Here is a 22,444-nt window from a genome sequence, read left to right on the forward strand (position 1 = left end):
CTTCAGCTAACTTACCTTGTTGTTCACGGCAGAGGCTATCTCGGATTGAGACAATGGAGACATCATTGGATAATTGGCGATTTTCATTACAGGCGTGTTGCTGTTTAGACAGGTAAACGTTGCTGTCAAAAACACAAAAGAGTTCCGATAGCTGACCTTGCCCCAGCTGCGGGAGTCAGTCAGCCGTGACCGTGTAGTACACAACGATGTCGGAGCAAAATTTACCTGTGTCACTCGTTACAAATAAGTTAAACGCCAGTGATTTTTCTCTATACAGTCATCGGTGACTGGAAATGTTTCTAATCGGCATTTTCGCCAATAGAAATTTGAAATCGCCAATCTCATTTCACTTTCGCCAATGGCGCCATTGGCGATCGCCAGCGCGAGCCCTGACATTTTTAGATGAAATATATAGATATGTAACCACAAAATTTATAATTTTTCGTAAGATAGTCCTCACTGCTTATAGACTGGCCAACACCACTTATTTTACAAGTGATTCTGTCGGACAAAATATGGAAAGTATAGTTTTGAAAACAAGATTTTCTCTTGCAAAATTTTACCTATGTTTTCAAGTTGTAAGTTCATTTCATCACAGATGGGGCTTTAAATTGAATTGATTGAACAAACAGAAGAGATAAAAAATTATGAAAAAGAAAATCTGAAGTGGAACTTGGATATCTGTATCTTTCAGTAAATATTTGTCCGATACAGGCTTGCTTTTATTGTAAGAAATGTTGTATTAACACATTCTCTTGACAGGCATTTTACTGTAAATGTTTTTATGCCTTGGACTCCAACTTGTTTCAACTCTTCTGTACTTTTTTGAGTACACTACCAACACTATGAACACATTATCAACAGAATGGGAGTATGGCTCCAGTCCAGAGACCTTTTAAGTAGACTAAAAAAAACCTGTAAGAAATATTTTTAGTAAACTTGTCTTTTTACGTTTATCTGCCATGTATAAAAACATGCAAGTTCTCAAATCAGGAGTGAGTTCTAGTTGTTCCATGAAATCTTGAAAACAGATTTCAGATGTTTTAATACTTTTTCTCCTTATTTCAGTATCTGATACCCCAACAGCAGCAACAGCAGCAGCAACCGCAGCAGCAACCGCAGCAGCAAACACAAAGTAATCCCCATGAATTAGATAAGGGTCAGCTGACCACATCCCAAACTTTTGGGGGACAGCGAACTCCAGGAACTATTCAGCAAAATATGTATCAAAACCCAACACCAGGAATGAGAGGTGCTCCACCGGTAGGTGAACAGTGTCTTTTCATTGTATTTAGGATGGGACCCTTCTGTCTTGTTTTAGGAATGAATTTAACTGAATTGGAAGCAAATTTTCACTATGTAGCAGCAGCTTTTGCAAATTGTTTGTAAATGTAAAATAATTTCAAGAGCAAAAGACTAAAAAGAGACCTACTTAAAGAGGTCTTCAGAAAAAGCCCAGGGGAAGGTATGAATTGTACCTTTGTATCCTGTAATCAACATTAATCCTTGCAGTAATTTGCAAGATTATGAATTGTCACTTGTTCTATGTCCTCAAGTAACTGTTGACATGATAGCAAAACAGTAATAGCAAGTCTGCTAAGACTAGTTATGATTTCATGATTTTGATCGTTGTTGCCGATACAGATTGAATGATTTTTGTGGACAATACTTGGTATCTGCACATTAAATTTGATGAAGAATAGCTGAAGTGAAAATTAGACAATATATATACTGGGCATTGGCTTTTCTAGTGTTGCAAGCTAAGCTCAGCTTTCATAGCTTTCTATCTTCCTGAATTATTCGGACACCAGAGAGAGAGAAACAGCTGAGTTTAAAGTTGTTTTATTGCAGCCCTTTTTCTCTGGCCAAACGCAGCCACGGCAAACTAGGTACACTGGCCCTCCTCCAATTAGTCAGCCTCCTAACCAGCCAATGTACCAGACAATGTACATGGCACCAAACCATCAACCAGGAACGTTTCAACCCCCAGGTGGTACACCGATCATTGTCCAGCCTCAGCTTTCTATGATGGTATGTATCCCAAATAACTAACCTTTTGGTTATCTGTTAATAATAAATTTTGTGTTACATTAAAATTTTGATTTGGTTTTAACATATTTATTTCAAAATATACAAATAGGATCATACACAAGTAGAAAAACATTTATTTCATCTTCTTTTATAAAATGATGCTATCTATATACATGGACATTTTGTATGACCTAAAACATGTGCTTTGTGCACCAAAAAACAATGTACATTGTCATTTTAAACACAATTTTGGTCAAATCCAAATATCAAAGTTATTTAAACTTTCTTTATCACATGCAGAAATTAGCAATAAGATGTATAAGGAAGAACAATGTTCACTGTAACAAGTTATCCTGACTTCGTAATTTTGTATCTCAGATATATGTTGATTGCATTTTTATCATCAAAACTGTTTGCTTAAGCCATTAGATGCCTTTCCTCACAATTTACAAATAGAGGGTGGGTTTTCTATAATAACCAAGTAAAATGTATGCATGGATGGATTCTATAAGCTGGAAAAAATATTCAAAGGAAATGAAAACAGGCTAGTTTTGTCTGCAACCAACTTTAAATGGGAACCATGGGTTTATACAATTTGTCTGTTGTCTAGCAGGTTGGTAACAGAATGAATACCCCTCAGTTTGCCATGCAGACCTCACAACAAGGAATGACTGGGATGACCTATCCGATGGCTGCAAATCAGACAGCTAATCAACAATTTAATCCCATCACTGTTTACCACCAGCAACCTACCCAGTCTCAAAGGCCCCCATCAGGAGGCATGGTTACTCAACAAACGGCTCAACAGTCCAAGAGAGAGAAACACATGATCAAGATTGTAGATCCAAATACTGGGAAAGATATATCAAGTGAAATATTAAACACTCCTCGCCCAGGCCGTTCTACGACTCCAGGCTCCAGTCCTTCTCCTGGAGCTATAGCACAAGGAGAGGCTGTGTCGGAATCAGAATCAAGTCCCTTCGTTGAAGTAAGCATGGCTTTTGTATCTCTAGCGTAGATATTAAGTTTTCTGGTAAATCAGTTGGTTGCTACAAAAAAGTTTGTCAAAATATATCGCTTTTAGTCCAATTAGCTTTTTGACTGTTGATAACATTGATTATAATGATATTATCTACTTGCCCATACCAGAATGTGGCATTCTAAAATGAAATTCATGAAGGATGAAAAGGATATGGTATTATTTTCTTTAGATGAAAATGTTCTATTCCTCTAAGGAAAAAAGTTGTGTTTACCCAAAATGATGACAATTCTGGAATGTCCTGTCAATTTTCTGGAGGTATAGGCTGTTACATTGATAGAAAGTGGACAATGTTGATAGGTTTTGTTTAGTGATGAGCCAACAATAGAAAATAAGTAATAGAAATCAACAATTGACAAATTTGCATAGACTAAAGGAAAATGATTACAAAATCCCAAAATGCTAATTTTCTTCTATTTCAGAGCCCCCCTCCACCATCAGAATCGCCAAACGGTCACCAAGGTGATATCGCAGCTGTGTTTGCTGCTCAGGTGGCTGCTACATTGAAGCCAGAAACTCCAGCAGAACCACCTGGGCTGTCTTCCAAACTTTCACACGATGTGCCATCATTTACACCTGCGGAAATTTTTGCACCAGTGAGTGCTAGCAGTGAGGAAGTTCCAGAGGAATCCCACTCCCCTGTTGAGGCTGTGGTTAGTGAAACAGACACTCCTGTTATAAGTCCACCAGTTAAGGAAGCTACAACAACAGTTTTAGCAGAAGTTTCAATAGAATCTGGAGAGGTTTCAAATTCAGTCCGTAGTGTAACTATAGAATCCAACCCAAGTCTTTCAAACACAAACAATTCAGTTCCAGCTACACAAGGAGAAACTGCACTTGTGTCAGATTCTGGTGTTGATGTTCAATCTGTGTCATCACAAGAGCCAAGTGACTCATCAGTGGTCGATAGCATGAAATCAGAAAACCAGAATGTAGTGGTAGTTGATGAGGTGGTCACCCCAGTGGAACCTCCAACACCTTCCGACTCCGACTGTAAACCTGACATTGTAGCAACCCTGAGTGATAATCCAAGGACTAAGGATCTGGTAAATGTTGAAGTGGAGGAAACACTTGATAGTAATACCTCTAAACAGGAGGATTTAAGTGACAAAGACAAGGTGCCAAATGTGTTTCAAACAAATACCACAGGACTTGAGGATTCTAATCCTGTGTCTAGTGTCAAAAAGGATACCAAGGGAAAGAAAAAAGGCAAGGAAGCAAATAAAAAAGGGGAAGAATCTAAGAAAACTGACGAGGATGTGTTCTTAGAACCACAGGTTGGTACAGTTGTTCAGGTACCACTTAATGCATTCTATTGTTTTGGAGCAGGACGTTCTAATTTCTGCATGTAAAGAAATGTGCAAGAATGTGAATGACTTAATTCCGATTGTTCAATTTAAAAACCCAACTTTGAATGCCTTGGTTTGTGGATGATTATACCAGGAACCTTAATATCTGAGAAATCTTTATCAAACTATGAAAAATGAAAATTGGTAAAGCAGGAAACCCTAATTTCTCCTTGTCCAGTGTTAGGGCATCTGTAAAAAAAGATCATAGACAAGCGACTCATATCTTTACAATAAAATTTTAATTAAATCAAAGAACAATTAAATGAGCTTCTCTGCCAAATTCAGAGTGCAAAAAGAATTATCAATTTTCTCCTGAAATTGCTGCATTTGTTTAAAACTCTTGGAAGATGCACCCTAAAAATTTGGCTGCTGAAAGGGGGTTTATATGCGACGTTCCTGGAAATCAATTGTTGACTAAATGGGAATTCGGGAAAGACATCAAAAAAATGATTAAAAAACTATTTGAGGTTGTAAGTTTGAATTACAGACAGATCTTGTATTATCTATCTTCCTTCAATTTCTTTGTCAAAATGTGGATTGTTTCAGAGGTTACATCTTGGTCTCGTTGGTACTGTAGTTGGCGTTGGCACGTAAACTTTGCCATTAATCTATATTACAGCACTCTTATTGTATGTTATGAATATTACTGTAATACTGATCTTTTTGACTACAGCCAGTGGAACCGTCAGCACCTCTGCCAGAGCCTGTTGAAGTTTTGCCTAAAACAGTACCAGAAACACAAGAAATGGAAAATAATACAGAAAAGGAAGAAAAAATGCAACAAGTTGAAGTACAAATACAAGATAAAGTACAGGAAGAGAATCAGAAGAATGAGGAAAAGAGTAAAGATGTTAAAGAAAATGTGAAAAACAGTGAGAGTACAGAAAAGGAAAAACAAGTGATGGAAACAAGATATAAATATAAAGAAGGTAAAAAAAAGTGGTTCAATATGTAAAGATAAAAAGTTGTTAGGGAAGGATATAACAAGTTACAAACCAGGAATAGAGGACTATGAAACTTGAAAGTTTCATTTTTGCTGTGAATTTGTAAATCTCCATGCTTTTAATATCAAGTCAGCAAAATTGAAGGTTTTGATGATACCATCATGGAAAAAGTATGTGAATTACACAAAAACTGTCAAGGTTTAGTGAATAATGTTTTTATATATTTTGATCATTTGATAAAGAATTGTGTATAAATTGATAATTGTGTTGGTATACTATGGAAACAAGAATAAATTCTTTTGAAATGATACGGGCTTGGGGTTTGGGTTTAGGTGTTTTTCTGTGATTTCAATAATATTGCCTTGGTGATGTGTTAAGTTCAATGATATAATTAATATTTGTCCTTGTCAACTTCTGCTGAAAAAAATCAACTCCTTAACGCTGATGAAATTAATAACAATATTGCTGTGTTCTGTCATAACACAGACATGATGGTTTAAAAGACTTACTGTCATTTTTTTCCTATATTTGAAGTTTAAACAGTTATCAAGCACAAACTAATCCCAACATTTTACTGTATTTTATTAGAGCAGTTACAGTTGAATAGTTATCTCCCTCGATCCAAGACTCCAGATGTTGTTTATAGGCACAACCAATAGAATCGGTTAATGATCTCCGTGATAGGAAACTTTGAAGGATTTAAGTGATTAATATTGGAGTCTCAGAGTCAAGTAGATGTTTACTGGAAAATCCCTAGTACACTGTACTTGATAATCAGTGGGGTTAGATAGAACACTAAGTCTGCTTTATCTAATTGCTGAAGTTGTAATAAGTGAAGCTTGCTTAAAACATGTGTTTCTTGGTATTGTCGAAGTTTAACAGTAATTTCACTACAAAAAGTGTGGCAAGAGGATTTCTGTTTGGTCTATAAATCAAGACTTGATATTCTTCATTAAGTGGAGTGATACATCAAGGTCCAGGTTATGATGTTGTTTAGTGGAAAGGTGGCCATCTTTGATTTTTTCAGTGAGGTTTGTTATCGCTGTTTCTCGCTTAAATTTCATATGAAATTCCCCATGATCTCCAGTTGTGCCTGTTTAATTTTGGTACTGATCAGACAAATGGTGGGTAGGTGGCCATGATTTTGACTTTGAAAGTTTATTACTATGTTTTGAAGTACTTGAAGGATCTTTCTTAAATTTCTCATGCAGGTTTTTTTTGGTCCCTAGTTGTGCGCATATGATTTTGGGTCTGATCAGAAAATCAAATGGCCGACAGACAGCCATCTAGGATTTTGCCTAGTAAAGATTATCATTGCAATTTCTGCAAAGGAATGTTCAAATGTTCATTAAGAGCAAAAACAGAGAAGAGAAAAGAAGGAAAAAGATCTAACTTTCAAAGAGCAAATAAAGATCAAACAACATGGGCTTAGCCCATAAACTTCACTGAAATAAATATACAACTGAATCCAGACCAACTCTACAAAATATACACTGAATAGCATCATTCCAATTATTTTTTTTTTCAGTTTTTACACTGTCAATATTTTTTGGAAATTTCAATGCTTTGATTTTGAAAAATATAAAGGTTTCACTATTGGAAATGAGACCCATAATTGGCCTGAAACCCTGTAGAAAAAAAACCTTTTACATGTAAATCCTGTAGGTGCTAAGTACCCAGAATACATTCGCTACATTTGATTTTAAAATGTACAATATTATAATAACACATCATGGAATTTTTTAGACCAGTGGAGTCCTATGAATCCAGAAGGGAAGCGATTATATGACCGTGATTTCTTGCTGCAAATGCAGTATGCTGGAGACTCCACAACCAAGCCTGTTGGTCTGCCTGATCTACCTGATATTATATTAGATAAAGTATGTTTTTTCTTTGTTATGACGGTTAACTTTTGCTTTGGAGTGTATAACAATTAAAAAAAAAAGATAGTTAGGGTTGTATTTTCAATAATGACACCTGAAACATGAGAAGCTAACAAGTGCTGTCTGGCAGTGTTGTGATGTTGATATGGTCAGTAGCTTCACTCTTCACCTAGTATAACATTACTGATGTGGTATCCATTTGTAAAATTAGTCAGGCCTAAGTCGGACTATTGGTCAGACACTTCAGTAATAGTTTGTGTATATTTCTGTGGTTGTTGTTGTAGCCTCACTATATCCAGCCTTCAGGAGGTGGAGGAAGTGGTGGCAGTGGTGGCGGAGGTGGGAGAGGGCCTCCCTTTTCCCGTGACCCCCAATCATTTACTGGATCCTTTGACTTCACACCTGGCTATGTGAGGTCACCAAGAGTGGTAAGTTCACTCCATGCACATAAAGAATTGTCCACATGTCAATGAGACTAAGGAAAGAAAACACCCAGCATTCAATTTGCCCTGTGTCAATGTTCTATACATCAGTAAACAATTTTTGTTCTCGCTATTTCTTGAAAACTACAGCATAGATCTTTTCCAAAATTTCATTTGTATGTTTTCTTAGATTCCTAGAGGTGCCTGTTTTGGTTTGGGACAGATAAGAAAGACAAAATGAAGTGAAGATTGTTATTGCTATTTGTTAAGAAGTACTGAATGGATATCTCTCAGATTATACACGCTTGTTCCCTTTGGTCTCCACCTTTGCCAGTTTGATTTTTGGGATTGATCAGAAGAAACAAAATGCTTCCAGACAGTCAGTTTGGATTTGGCAGGTAAAGATGGTCATTGCAATTTCTGCAAAGGAATGTTCAAATGTCTTAAGATAATAATTTTGTAATACAGGGAGGTGGTTCTGATCGTGGAGGTGGCAGGATGACCAAGAGTGGAAGTAATCAGGGTCGTAAAATAGGCGGACCTCCCCAAAGGATCATCACACATGTCTCCATTGGACAGGATGTCACACTACACAAAGCTGGGGACGCTTGGAAACCACAGAAGAGCACAGATAAAGTGGAGGATCCAGAAGACAAGAAGACTGAGGTAATTATGTAACATACTAGGGTAGGATTGCAGAAATCTAGCTTTTCAAAGTTTGACTTAAAATTCCAAAAATTAATTTGAATGGCAGATCTGATTACATTGTGATTTTTGGCATTTATTCACTACACTTGGGAAAGAGCTTTTTTATGCATTCTGAATCTGTAAAGACAAAAAACTAAATATCATTTGAATTTGAGTTTAAAATATGAATCTGTTGACATATTTTCTTTTCTTTTTTTTTGTGTTTTTGTGTCTGCTCAAGAAAACAAAAATTGTTCACTGGAGACTATGGATTTCGAAAAATATTGCTATGTCTTAGGAAAGTGCTTGTTAAATCTGTTCTTGATTTAATATGTAGGATTTCCTTTTTTAAAAATGTTTTAAGATAAAAATGTAGAAGGAGAGGAGAAGTAGAGAAAGATCAGTCTTGCATAGAACAAATAGAGATGATTGAGTGGTGGGTGCCAAGGTCACTCTGGGATCATATACAGTAAAAGAAGTTACCACCTTGTTACTTAGCATGTTATATTACAATTATGTCAATGGAGAAGCATTGATGAACCTATGAAGATATCAAAAATGTTAAGGAAATTGTTTTTCTATCTTGCAGTTCAATAATTTGGTTTATACAAATACATTCCTTCCCAATGTTAGGTATTTACAATGGACAGTATAGCATGGTATTTATGTTGTCACTACTGTGTTAATGTTGTTGACTTTTAAGCTATTCCTACTGTGGTATTTATTGTTTTATTGCAGATATTGTATAAAAAGGCAAGAGGTATTCTCAACAAGCTGACTCCACAGAAATTTCAAACTCTGGTTAAACAGATGTCTGAACTGGAGATTGATACAGAGGAGAGGCTGAAGGGAGTTACAGATCACGTCTTTGAAAAGGTAATAAAAGTTTCATTTTTTAGTAACTCTAGTCATGATAATCATTGCTGAAGCCAGTTGATGCTGTGAGGATATACAAATATGTTTTAGTTCCTCAAGGCTTTTCCAGTAAAACATCCATTTGATTCCAGGACTCCAAAATGAATCAACTGTTTCATGGGTTAGTTTCCTATCTAGTACTCCTAAGCTAATTAGTTCATTAATTCTATGGGTGGTCTAAATTACATCTGGATTCCATAGAACAATAATCTCATAACAATGATGGAGGTCACGGACATCTCTTGCTGATAATATATCATGAAATTATTTACAACCACAGATTTCCCCAGATATGTCTTAATCTGTTTTATAGTGAGAATTTCAAGATGAACCAGATTGATGAACTAGATCATTTGATATGAGGTTCCTTTGACAATTAATTGTTAATACAATTTGAAGGAGTCGGCATTTCATTGTCGTACTGGGTATGATTTTGTACTTTCAGGCTGTCAGTGAACCTGGCTTCAGTGTAGCTTATGCAAGCATGTGCAGATACTTGGCAATGGTAGGTGTTGCTTATGTTATCAAATCAAAAATTATTTAAAACAAAATCCACTCTTTCTGACCTAGGCTGCTGTTAAGTTCTTGAATATAAATATTTTGTGATGAAAGCCTGGTTCTAATTTGATCTATTTAGTCTAATAGGATTTCAAGACAGACAGAAAATGACAAAAAAAGGAGTTGAAGGTCGGAAAAAAAAAATAGTGGTAATAAACATCAATGTTAGTTGTTTGTCATATACAATTGTAGATCAAGGTACCTTCCAAAACAAAGCAAGGGGAGTTTGTCAATTTCCGTGCAATATTACTAACCAGATGTCAAAAGGAGTTTGAGAAAGACAAAGACACTGAACAGGAAATGGAAAGACGACGGAAAGAAATAAAGGAAGCAAAGGTTTGTATTGAAGTAGGAGTTAATTTTCTATTAATAATCTGCTTGCAGACATTATCAGACACAGGAACATTCTAAAAGTTTATTAAGGCTCCCCTTTATTCCTGGTTGTGCCATTTCCAAAATGGCTGATCAGCAGTCATCATGGATTTTGACAGAGAAAGTTTATCACTATATCCTTCCTCAATGTCTTACTTTGACTTTATTTTGTGACAAATCAGAAAACAATGGGCAACAGGTGACAAAGATTATTATCACAATTTATTCAGATGTTCATAATCAAACACTCCACCCAAAAACAAAAAATACAAGCTTCATCTGTTTCATCTTCAAGCCAGTTTTGATGCATCATTTGATCATGATAAAGATAGTTGACATATTATTCTCAATTTAATTTTGATGAATGCTTGCACATAAACAGGAAGAAGAAAAAGAACAGTTGAAGGCAGATCTAGAATTTGAAGAATCAAAGGCCAGGAGACGATCTTTAGGAAATATTAGGTAAAAAAGTGAACCAACTTGGTCATCAACATATTAAATGACACTATTATATGATATTTATGAAGTAACTTGTTTTGGAACAGATAGTGTAAAATTTTTTTGCATTTTTAGATCTTTCATTGTTATGTTCTGGGAATTTTCTGCCTTGCATGCCAGTTACACCAAGTACAGCTACAAATACCTTATATTATATGTGGCAGTAAGAGATACATTTACCTTGTTTTATACCTGGCAGTAAGAGATACATTTACCTTGTTTCATACCTAACAGTAAGAGATACGTTTACCTTGTTTTATACCTGGCAGTAAGAGATACATTTACCTTGTTTTATACCTGGCAGTAAGAGATACGTTTACCTTGTTTTATACCTAACAGTAAGAGATACATTTACCTTGTTTTATACCTAACAGTAAGAGATACATTTACCTTGTTTCATACCTAACAGTAAGAGATACATTTACCTTGTTTTATACCTTACCTTGTTTTATACCCTGGATACAGTATAGCAGAGAGATACATTTACCTTGTTTTATACCTAACAGTAAGAGATACATTTACCTTGTTTTATACCTGGCAGTAAGAGATACATTTACCTTGTTTTATACCTGGCAGTTTTTTACCTATACCTGGCAGTAAGAGATTTACCTTGTTTTATACCTGGCAGTAAGAGATACATTTACCTTGTTTTATACCTGGCAGTAAGAGATACATTTACCTTGTTTTATACCTGGCAGTAAGAGATACATTTACCTTGTTTTATACCTGGCAGTAAGAGATACATTTACCTTGTTTTATACCTGGCAGTAAGAGATACATTTACCTTGTTTTATACCTGGCAGTAAGAGATACATTTACCTTGTTTTATACCTGGCAGTAAGAGATACATTTACCTTGTTTTATACCTAACAGTAAGAGATACATTTACCTTGTTTTATACCTGGCAGTAAGAGATACATTTACCTTGTTTTATACCTGGCAGTAAGAGATACATTTACCTTGTTTTATACCTGGCAGTAAGAGATACATTTACCTTGTTTTATACCTAACAGTAAGAGATACATTTACCTTGTTTTATACCTAACAGTAAGAGATACATTTACCTTGTTTTATACCTAACAGTAAGAGATACATTTACCTTGTATTATACCTGGCAGTAAGAGATACATTTACCTTGTTTTATACCTGGCAGTAAGAGATACATTTACCTTGTTTTATACCTGGCAGTAAGAGATACATTTACCTTGTTTTATACCTGGCAGTAAGAGATACATTTACCTTGTTTTATACCTGGCAGTAAGAGATACATTTACCTTGTTTTATACCTGGCAGTAAGAGATACATTTACCTTGTTTTATACCTGGCAGTAAGAGATACATTTACCTTGTTTTATACCTGGCAGTAAGAGATACATTTACCTTGTTTTTACCTGGCAGTAAGAGATATTTACCTTGTTTTATACCTGGATACATTTACCTTGTTTTATAGCAGTAAGATACATTTACCTTGTTTTATACCTGGCAGTAAGAGATACATTTACCTTGTTTTATACCTGGCAGTAAAGATACATTTACCTTGTTTTATACAGTAAGAGATACATTTACCTTGTTTTATACCTGGCAGTAAGAGATACATTTACCTTGTTTTTACATTTACCTTGTTTTATACCTGGCAGATACATTTACCTTGTTTTATACCTGGCAGTAAGAGACCTTGTTTTATACCTAACAGTAAGAGATACATTTACCTTGTATTATACCTGGCAGTAAGAGATACATTTACCTTGTTTTATACCTAACAGTAAGAGATACGTTTACCTTGTTTTATACCTAACAGTAAGAGATACATTTACCTTGTTTTATACCTGGCAGTAAGAGATACGTTTACCTTGTTTTATACCTAACAGTAAGATTATACCTAACAGTAAGAGATACGTTTACCTTGTTTTATACCTGGCAGTAAGAGATACATTTACCTTGTTTTATACCTGGCAGTAAGAGATACATTTACCTTGTTTTATACCTGGCAGTAAGAGATACATTTACCTTGTTTTATACCTGGCAGTAAGAGATACATTTACCTTGTTTTATACCTGGCAGTAAGAGATACATTTACCTTGTTTTATACCTGGCAGTAAGAGATACATTTACCTTGTTTTATACCTGGCAGTAAGAGATACATTTACCTTGTTTTATACCTGGCAGTAAGAGATACATTTACCTTGTTTTATACCTGGCAGTAAGAGATACATTTACCTTGTTTTATACCTGGCAGTAAGAGATACGTTTACCTTGTTTTATACCTAACAGTAAGAGATACGTTTACCTTGTTTTATACCTAACAGTAAGAGATACATTTACCTTGTTTTATACCTGGCAGTAAGAGATACATTTACCTTGTTTTATACCTGGCAGTAAGAGATACATTTACCTTGTTTTATACCTGGCAGTAAGAGATACATTTACCTTGTTTTATACCTGGCAGTAAGAGATACATTTACCTTGTTTTATACCTGGCAGTAAGAGATACGTTTACCTTGTTTTATACCTGGCAGTAAGAGATACGTTTACCTTGTTTTATACCTAACAGTAAGAGATACATTTACCTTGTTTTATACCTGGCAGTAAGAGATACATTTACCTTGTTTTATACCTGGCAGTAAGAGATACATTAAGTAGTGGTTTATCTTCTTTCTTGTGTTTGTTATTTCAGGTTTATTGGTGAATTATTTAAATTGAAAATGTTAACGGAGAACATTATGCATGACTGTGTGTTCAAATTGCTCAAAGCCAAAGATCTAGAATCGCTGGAGTGCCTGTGCCGTCTTCTTACTACCATTGGCAAAGAATTGGATTCTGATAAAGCCAAGGTAAATAAAAAATTCTGCCATTGAGGCAAGTCTGAAAAATTTCATTGTTTATAATATTGGCAAGAGAGGACACGATATGAGTAACATGATGACTGATCTTGATGGTTTCCTGTTGCCTGATGTGTAAATGTACATTCAATATTGATTGAGATGAAACCAGAGCACTCTTTGTTTTCAGCCTAGGATGGAGCAGTACTTTCAACAAATGGGAAAGATTTCCCAAGATAAGAAGACATCATCCCGAGTGAGATTTATGTTGCAAGATGTGATAGAATTAAGAATGGTAAGTTTCAAACAAATTGTTCTGATTCAAGTTGACAAACCTGTTAGACCCTAGTTTGCTGAAGAAAGAATAATTGAGGGGAGGTTGGGGGGGTTGGATGATGGAATGAGGATCTGATTCAGTTCACTCTCTACATTGGTACATCTGAAGATATGAATGAGCTTTTAACTGGTACAATGATTAAATTCAGCATCTTGTAGACAAGGGTCTGAATTTGGATTGAGGCAGTATGAACATTTGAAGGAAACGGCAATATCCAGTGAACAGTTGCCACAATAGGAGTGTTTCTACAGAAATTCAAAATCCGTCTTGTCACATTTTGTCAACATCAATGTTTGTAGGTAAATAAACAAGAATGTATGATACAAATAAATTCAGTCTTAGAAAATCTAAATCTCTTTGGACTAGTGATGGAATTTTACAGTTGTACAGGGATAGGCTAAATCTAAGGGATGTACTTTATAAAAGAAACAAATTCTGTTAAGTTGAAAGTATTAATTAATTAAATCATGACATGCCTGTAGAATCGCTGGGTCCCACGGAGAGATGAAAACAACCCGAAAACTCTAGACCAGATTCATAAAGAAGCACAGAGAGAGGATCAGGAGAGACAACTCTTAGCTCAGCAGGCAGTAGCTCAGCAGAGGGAGCAGCGAGGTGGAGGTGGCAGTGGCAGTGGCTCAAAAGGTTGGTTCACTTGCATTGAATCACCTGCTTCTGCAGATGAGCTTCACATGTATTTATTAATTATTCTTAGAGGAAGACTTTGACCAATTAAAAGATTTATGTTCTAAATCAACACAGACCGATGATGAATGAACAGTCTAAGTGCATAAGATGCAGACTCTTTCCTCGTTCCTGAGGCTGTGTTATTAATGTCATTTGTTATGTTAAAACCATCCATGGAGACTAGAAAGTAGAAAGGACTGTGGTTAATCTTCCATAGAAGAAAGTAGTGATGACAAAAAAGACAAAATTCTATGAAAATTATTTATATAAAAGAAAGAAAAACTAGGTTTATTCAGTGATGCAATTTTCATCATCAATGAGTATTTTGTGTTTTAAGAGTAAATAGGAGTGCATGTGGTTGTTTCCAGTGTGAGAAATAAATGTATTGGTGAATTTGATATCTTCAGGAGGTGGTAGGCGTGGTCCAGGTTCCTCCCAGGGAGGACCTCCAGGAGGTGCTGATGGCTGGGCCACTGTAGGTGGGAGACAGCCACCCGTTAGAATCAATGCAGAACGTCAAGCTATTGATCCCTCCAGGCTTAAACTCTCTCGGGTTAGTATATGGAAAGATAAAGAAGTAGGTTTTGCTGGTAAATGTTAATGCTTGGAAACTGATTAAAATATGAGTGTAAAGTGCGGAATCATTCATAATCTCATGAATTGGGTTGGGATGTAGATGAGTTCTTGGGTTCTCCTGTGATAATTTGTGAGATTAAGAGTTTTGCAAAAGTTTAATGTTGAGAAATAGTTAATGTTGCATGACTATAATTGGCTTGCTGATAGATTTGTTCTGGTCACAAAGAAATAAATTTGACTGTGTACAAAGAGAGGCTTTCATTCTCAAACATTTTATTGAGACTGTTTTGTTCATTAATGACACACTAAGAATAAGGTTGAAGCAGATTTTGACATCAAATTGTTTGTATATATTGATGAATTTCAGTACAGAAATATTAATATGCATTTTGTACCAATTTTAGGTGGAATTGAAAACAATTTTTGATATATATTCTCTTGTACTGTACATATATAGAAATGCTAAATGTTTGTTTCAAACATGACTTGTATATAACAGCAAAATGTGGATGAGAGTGTGCAGCTTGGTCCAGGTGGGGGTGCTGGGCGATTTGCTGGCTGGCAGAGAGGAAGCACAGGGGGAGGTGCTAGAGCTTCACAAGAGGCGGAGCGCTCATCCAATACACCTAGCAATAGGTAACTAGAACTGTATTTACAAATTTAGTTTCAAATGGAGAAGGATAAACTGAGTATTACAATAAATTTTGTCACAAATATTTTGGATGTTTTTGGACATTTTTAATAATGGTCCGAATAAGGGTGGCAGGATTTGTGGTATTATTATAGTTTTTTTTTTTTTTTTATTGTAGTTGCTTGTCACAATTTAATACTTCTTAAAACTGACAGCCTTAAATTGGCTTTGAGGTGAATTCCTTGCTCAGATTTGTGACTAAAACCAAACCAATGATGTAGAGAAGTTGTCCCTGTCTCGGGTTACAAAATGCTGACACTTCTTATGACTTGAGTTTTCCGTCACAATCAATAGACAGTGGTTAGAAATGAAAAATTTTATACAGATTAATTTATTCAAAGTTGTGCATGTTAACATGAAGTATACAGTTAAAAGACCTCTCACAGGAAGATATGTTACTGTTGTTGACAAATTGTTAGAGTAAATGTCATTCTATATTTTCAAGATAGCATTTGTCGGTAGTTGATGGATTTTGAAGAAGGCTTGAAGTGATCCTTTCATGCTAGTTACTTTAAATAAATACTGAAAGGATGGCTTGCATTGGTAATTTTCAGATAGTACAACAGATATTGACTGAAGCCAGTGATGAAGGAAAGTTATCCAGGTCTTATGTAAAATATGCAGACTTTGTATAACTGAGGCTTGGTCTTATATACAATATCAAGGCAACAAAAACAAAACTTTCACTGTCTTACAACATTTAATTTAATTCATATCTAAAGGATACATATGTGCAAGGGATATTCCTGTAAAACATCAACTTTATTCAAGTTTACTGCTTATTACTTCTAAGGGGCTTGTAAAATCCATTGATATTAACTGTAAACCAAATTACAAGTCCTTGGTTGAGATTGGTTACTGGATTACAAGATTCTATAATTCTGTAAATTTTGGCTAGCCATCCCTAAATCCCTCTTTAAATAGTGATAGCTGCTTGCAGGATGTTTAGTGATATAAAACCAGCCATACAGTCCCTGTATCTAGACCTCACTAATTGGCCAGTGAATTTGAGCATCCTGTCATTTAAAAACTATATAAATGGGCAATTTACACAACTTGAAACAATGAATTTTGAGACTGGTCAGAAAGAAAACTGGTTGGGGATGGCTTACTGGCTGCTTTCTTTGATTTTGGCAATGAATGGTTGTAATCACTATTTCTTGAGAAGCACTAGATGAATCTGAATGTAGGTTCTCCGTGGTCCCAAATTGTGCTTGTTTAATTTTAGGGCTGATCAGAAAGTCAAAACTTCCACCAGGCAACCACGTTGTATTTGGTAGTAATAGCAAAAACGGGGAAAAAATTCAACTTTTGAAAGTACAAATACATATCAAACAATGAATAGGGTCGAGATTCCTCTGTGATCGATCTCTTGAAATTGTGAGGGGGGGGGGGGGGGAAGTAATCTTTATATTTGAATATGTCTTGATACTGGGGAATAAATTTGGTGATGTATTCATTTACAAGAATTAAAAAGGCTTTGTCGTTGATGTTTCTGCTGAGCATATTAAAGATTCCATCATCGATCTTGTTGGGCTGCAGGTTTTCTGCATTAAGTCGATCGGAGGACGAGAGCAGAAGTCGTCTTGGTGCAAGTCCCAACAGAGTTAGACAACAGCCTGGAGGTTTTGGTCGTCCCAACAGGGTAACACCGCGATCATCACAGGAGCAGGAGAGGGAGAAAGCACTTGCTGCAGCAAGGTGAGATAGTAGACAATGTATAAAGCATTTACAATGGGAAGGTGATAACCGAAAGACAGACTTGCATGAATTTGTGTTTCATATCAAGTGGAAAAGATTTGTTAAATGCTAGTTCCACTATTGTCTCGATAGAAATTGGTTTTGACGAAAAAAGGCCATCCTAGGAGTATTTGATCAGAGAAATTTTGCAAATGCAACAATATTGGATAAGGAGAAAATTGTCATGTGCTAACACTAATTTTCACCTAATCTAACTGAATTCTGCAATTTGCGATTCAGGAGCATAATTGGTGGTCAAACCACACCAAAAGAAGGTCCTAGCCGGGAAAACAGTCGAAGCCGTGAAGTGCGTGAGGAGAAGAAAGAACCAGCACCTGTTGCAACGCCTACCCCTGCCAAGGAGCTTAGCCAGGAAGATATGGAAAAGAAAACTATTTCAATATTGGACGAGTTTCTCCACATACAAGATATGAATGTAAGCTTTTTTTTTAAAGGTCATTTTCTTAACTTTTGTTTTAAAAGACAACTGAGTCTTTTAAAACTGACTGAAGCCAATGATGAAAATTGTTGTTCTCAGTGTACAAGATGTCAACAATTCCTGTGGCAACTAAGATAGTGAAAAACTATTCACACAATAATTAATGATTTAGGGGGAAAGAGGTGTGAACAACTTATAGAACAAATACTTATACAAGGATTATGCTCAGCAAAATATATGGAAAAAAAGTTCATTATTATTGGACATTGAGAAATATGAATGTCTGTAGTTCAAGAAACATTTGCCCTAAAATGAGATAACTTCCACACTTAGAATCCTCTAAAACAATTTCCCTAATCTTTATCAACAACAAAGCTAATGGTGATGCAAGTTATCCCTATCCTGTCAAATATAAAAAAGAATTTCTCTTGCAATCACGTTTGGTAGATAAGAAATAATCTCTAATCATAGACTTGTGTGTGAACCTTGGTCCTTAGTCATGTGTTAACCAGTTTGGGAGTGAAGAGAAAATCAAAATGGTTTAGAGGTGTCCATGTTGAATTTTGAAGTTATTGTTGGTAATGGTTATCATTTTAGAAGTGGTGGATCAATCATTCTCAAATTCAAATGTAGGTTCCCTTAGATTGACGGAATGAAGCCGATGATGAAAATCCTTTCTCAGTGTACAATATGCCGACAATTCCTCGTTGCTGAGGCTTCGTCACTCATTGTTTTAAAGATTTGAATCATTTTATTTCATTGAAATCTGATGAAATATTTGAGGAAACCTGCTAAGGTTGAAAATGGAAGTGAAACTGCAAAAATTTGAACCATTGACTGAAAACTGTGTTGAGGATTTCTTGTTAATTTATGATTGCTTGATATCGCAGAATGATATCAATCAATAGATTCAATACAAAACTGCTAACTTGCCAGGGTTAGAATGTTGGTTGTTTTCAGATTATATAGGGTTAGTAACATTGGCAGATAAAAAGAAATATTTATACAACTTCTAAAAACTTAAGGTGACAAACATGTCATTGCATTTCAAACCATCCATTTACTTTAATCAGTTGGTATAGCTAAGCAAACTTTTATTTTTTGAGACAATTGAAAATTTTAGGAAATGAGAAACATCAAAGAAAGTTCTACAAATTTGTATCGGGTCAACAACAAAGCTAATGATGATGCAAGTTATCCCTGTCTTAGTGTAGAGATGCCGATATTTATTCTATCTGAAGCTTGTTGTAATTCTTTCACATTCAAGTTCTGTCACTGAAATCTTCAAATGTAGAAAAGAATTTCTCTTGTAATCATGTTTAGTAGATAATGAATTATCTCTGATCATAGACTTTGTCCATAATTTCCATTTGCATGTAAAAAATAATCTTATACCAGGGTTTTCCATAAGAGCCGGTCGCCGGCCAATTTGACCGGCTACTTTGATCATTTGGCCGCCTACACCAATCCAGTTCCATAATAATGTTCTGTACATGACTACACGTACACGGCAGGCCAGCATCCTACTTTCACTACACAGCCTACTACTAACAAAATTATGGAAAACCCTGTTTTACCATTTCTTGAAATATTAAATGGATAATTTTCAAATTTTGTCATTGCGTTCTCCTTGGTCCCTTTTTGTGCGTTGATTAAAATAACAAAATGGCTAATGGATGGCCATCTTGGATCTTGATAGTTGTGTATTGTTAAAACAAAATACTGTTAAGAACCACTGGAATTATCAGTCTTAATATATTGTGTGTGAACCTTGGTCATTAGTCATGTGTTAACCAGTTTGGGAGTGAAGAGAAAATCAAAATGGTTTAGAGGTGTCCATGTTGAATTTTGAAGTTATTGTTGGTAATGGTTATCATTTTAGAAGTGGTGGATCAATCATTCTCAAATTCAAATGTAGGTTCCCTTAGATTGACGGAATGAAGCCGATGATGAAAATCCTTTCTCAGTGTACAATATGCCGACAATTCCTCGTTGCTGAGGCTTCGTCACTCATTGTTTTAAAGATTTGAATCATTTTATTTCATTGAAATCTGATGAAATATTTGAGGAAACCTGCTAAGGTTGAAAATGGAAGTGAAACTGCAAAAATTTGAACCATTGACTGAAAACTGTGTTGAGGATTTCTTGTTAATTTATGATTGCTTGATATCGCAGAATGATATCAATCAATAGATTCAATACAAAACTGCTAACTTGCCAGGGTTAGAATGTTGGTTGTTTTCAGATTATATAGGGTTAGTAACATTGGCAGATAAAAAGAAATATTTATACAACTTCTAAAAACTTAAGGTGACAAACATGTCATTGCATTTCAAACCATCCATTTACTTTAATCAGTTGGTATAGCTATGCAAACTTTTATTTTTTGAGACAATTGAAAATTTTAGGAAATGAGAAACATCAAAGAAAGTTCTACAAATTTGTATCGGGTCAACAACAAAGCTAATGATGATGCAAGTTATCCCTGTCTTAGTGTAGAGATGCCGATATTTATTCTATCTGAAGCTTGTTGTAATTCTTTCACATTCAAGTTCTGTCACTGAAATCTTCAAATGTAGAAAAGAATTTCTCTTGTAATCATGTTTAGTAGATAATGAATTATCTCTGATCATAGACTTTGTCCATAATTTCCATTTGCATGTAAAAAATAATCTTATACCAGGGTTTTCCATAAGAGCCGGTCGCCGGCCAATTTGACCGGCTACTTTGATCATTTGGCCGCCTACACCAATCCAGTTCCATAATAATGTTCTGTACATGACTACACGTACACGGCAGGCCAGCATCCTACTTTCACTACACAGCCTACTACTAACAAAATTATGGAAAACCCTGTTTTACCATTTCTTGAAATATTAAATGGATAATTTTCAAATTTTGTCATTGCGTTCTCCTTGGTCCCTTTTTGTGCGTTGATTAAAATAACAAAATGGCTAATGGATGGCCATCTTGGATCTTGATAGTTGTGTATTGTTAAAACAAAATACTGTTAAGAACCACTGGAATTATCAGTCTTAATATATTGTGTGTGAACCTTGGTCATTAGTCATGTGTTAACCAGTTTGGGAGTGAAGAGAAAATCAAAATGGTTTAGAGGTGTCCATGTTGAATTTTGAAGTTATTGTTGGTAATGGTTATCATTTTAGAAGTGGTGGATTAATCATTCTCAAATTCAAATGTAGGTTCCCTTAGATTGACGGAATGAAGCCGATGATGAAAATCCTTTCTCAGTGTACAAGATGCCGACAATTCCTCGTTGCTGAGGCTTCGTCACTCATTGTTTTAAAGATTTGAATCATTTTATTTCATTGAAATCTGATGAAATATTTGAGGAAACCTGCTAAGGTTGAAAATGGAAGTGAAACTGCAAAAATTTGAACCATTGACTGAAAACTGTTGAGGATTTCTTGTTAATTTATGATTGCTTGATATCGCAGAATGATATCAATCAATAGATTCAATACAAAACTGCTAACTTGCCAGGGTTAGAATGTTGGTTGTTTTCAGATTATATAGGGTTAGTAACATTGGCAGATAAAAAGAAATATTTATACAACTTCTAAAAACTTAAGGTGACAAACATGTCATTGCATTTCAAACCATCCATTTACTTTAATCAGTTGGTATAGCTATGCAAACTTTTATTTTTTGAGACAATTGAAAATTTTAGGAAATGAGAAACATCAAAGAAAGTTCTACAAATTTGTATCGGGTCAACAACAAAGCTAATGATGATGCAAGTTATCCCTGTCTTAGTGTAGAGATGCCGATATTTATTCTATCTGAAGCTTGTTGTAATTCTTTCACATTCAAGTTCTGTCACTGAAATCTTCAAATGTAGAAAAGAATTTCTCTTGTAATCATGTTTAGTAGATAATGAATTATCTCTGATCATAGACTTTGTCCATAATTTCCATTTGCATGTAAAAAATAATCTTATACCAGGGTTTTCCAAAATGAAACTTTGACCGGCTACTTTGATCATTTGGCCGCCTACACCAATCCAGTTCCATAATAATGTTCTGTACATGACTACACGTACACGGCAGGCCAGCATCCTACTTTCACTACACAGCCTACTACTAACAAAATTATGGAAAACCCTGTTTTACCATTTCTTGAAATATTAAATGGATAATTTTCAAATTTTGTCATTGCGTTCTCCTTGGTCCCTTTTTGTGCGTTGATTAAAATAACAAAATGGCTAATGGATGGCCATCTTGGATCTTGATAGTTGTGTATTGTTAAAACAAAATACTGTTAAGAACCACTGGAATTATCAGTCTTAATATATTGTGTGTGAACCTTGGTCATTAGTCATGTGTTAACCAGTTTGGGAGTGAAGAGAAAATCAAAATGGTTTAGAGGTGTCCATGTTGAATTTTGAAGTTATTGTTGGTAATGGTTATCATTTTAGAAGTGGTGGATTAATCATTC

General features: G+C 35.2%; 1 protein-coding gene and 3 non-coding genes across 5 annotated transcripts in view; all 4 read left to right on the top strand.

Moving 5' to 3' along the window:
• LOC132555339 (eukaryotic translation initiation factor 4 gamma 3-like) overlaps nucleotides 1-22,444 on the top strand; it is a 37,895-nt gene that overhangs the window by 4,223 nt on the left and 11,228 nt on the right. Inside the window, exons 5-23 of one of the 2 annotated variants that reach the window (XM_060219689.1) lie at nucleotides 1,069-1,263; nucleotides 1,852-2,031; nucleotides 2,645-3,019; nucleotides 3,493-4,347; nucleotides 5,093-5,348; nucleotides 7,110-7,243; nucleotides 7,531-7,674; nucleotides 8,137-8,334; nucleotides 9,094-9,231; nucleotides 9,716-9,775; nucleotides 10,021-10,164; nucleotides 10,583-10,662; nucleotides 13,372-13,528; nucleotides 13,707-13,811; nucleotides 14,336-14,498; nucleotides 14,948-15,093; nucleotides 15,616-15,752; nucleotides 17,350-17,508; nucleotides 17,788-17,983. In XM_060219689.1, coding sequence (XP_060075672.1) covers nucleotides 1,069-1,263; nucleotides 1,852-2,031; nucleotides 2,645-3,019; nucleotides 3,493-4,347; nucleotides 5,093-5,348; nucleotides 7,110-7,243; nucleotides 7,531-7,674; nucleotides 8,137-8,334; nucleotides 9,094-9,231; nucleotides 9,716-9,775; nucleotides 10,021-10,164; nucleotides 10,583-10,662; nucleotides 13,372-13,528; nucleotides 13,707-13,811; nucleotides 14,336-14,498; nucleotides 14,948-15,093; nucleotides 15,616-15,752; nucleotides 17,350-17,508; nucleotides 17,788-17,983 — 3,822 coding nt within the window. Of the gene's footprint in view, nucleotides 1-1,068; nucleotides 1,264-1,851; nucleotides 2,032-2,641; nucleotides 3,020-3,492; nucleotides 4,348-5,092; nucleotides 5,349-7,109; nucleotides 7,244-7,530; nucleotides 7,675-8,136; nucleotides 8,335-9,093; nucleotides 9,232-9,715; nucleotides 9,776-10,020; nucleotides 10,165-10,582; nucleotides 10,663-13,371; nucleotides 13,529-13,706; nucleotides 13,812-14,335; nucleotides 14,499-14,947; nucleotides 15,094-15,615; nucleotides 15,753-17,349; nucleotides 17,509-17,787; nucleotides 17,984-22,444 lie in introns of both variants that reach the window. The other variant, XM_060219688.1, reaches the window with a different exon arrangement.
• Nucleotides 19,160-19,232, top strand: LOC132555349 (small nucleolar RNA R38). Its single transcript, XR_009554428.1, has one exon. It is a non-coding gene; the product is annotated as a small nucleolar RNA R38 (small nucleolar RNA).
• LOC132555351 (small nucleolar RNA R38) lies at nucleotides 20,445-20,517 on the top strand. The gene has a single exon (XR_009554429.1). It is a non-coding gene; the product is annotated as a small nucleolar RNA R38 (small nucleolar RNA).
• Nucleotides 21,728-21,800, top strand: LOC132555352 (small nucleolar RNA R38). The gene has a single exon (XR_009554430.1). It is a non-coding gene; the product is annotated as a small nucleolar RNA R38 (small nucleolar RNA).

Source organism: Ylistrum balloti, unplaced genomic scaffold (genome assembly GCF_031769215.1).
Source record: "Ylistrum balloti isolate Yb309-2 unplaced genomic scaffold, AGI_CSIRO_Ybal_v1 Utg370474, whole genome shotgun sequence".
NCBI lineage: Eukaryota > Metazoa > Mollusca > Bivalvia > Pectinida > Pectinidae > Ylistrum > Ylistrum balloti.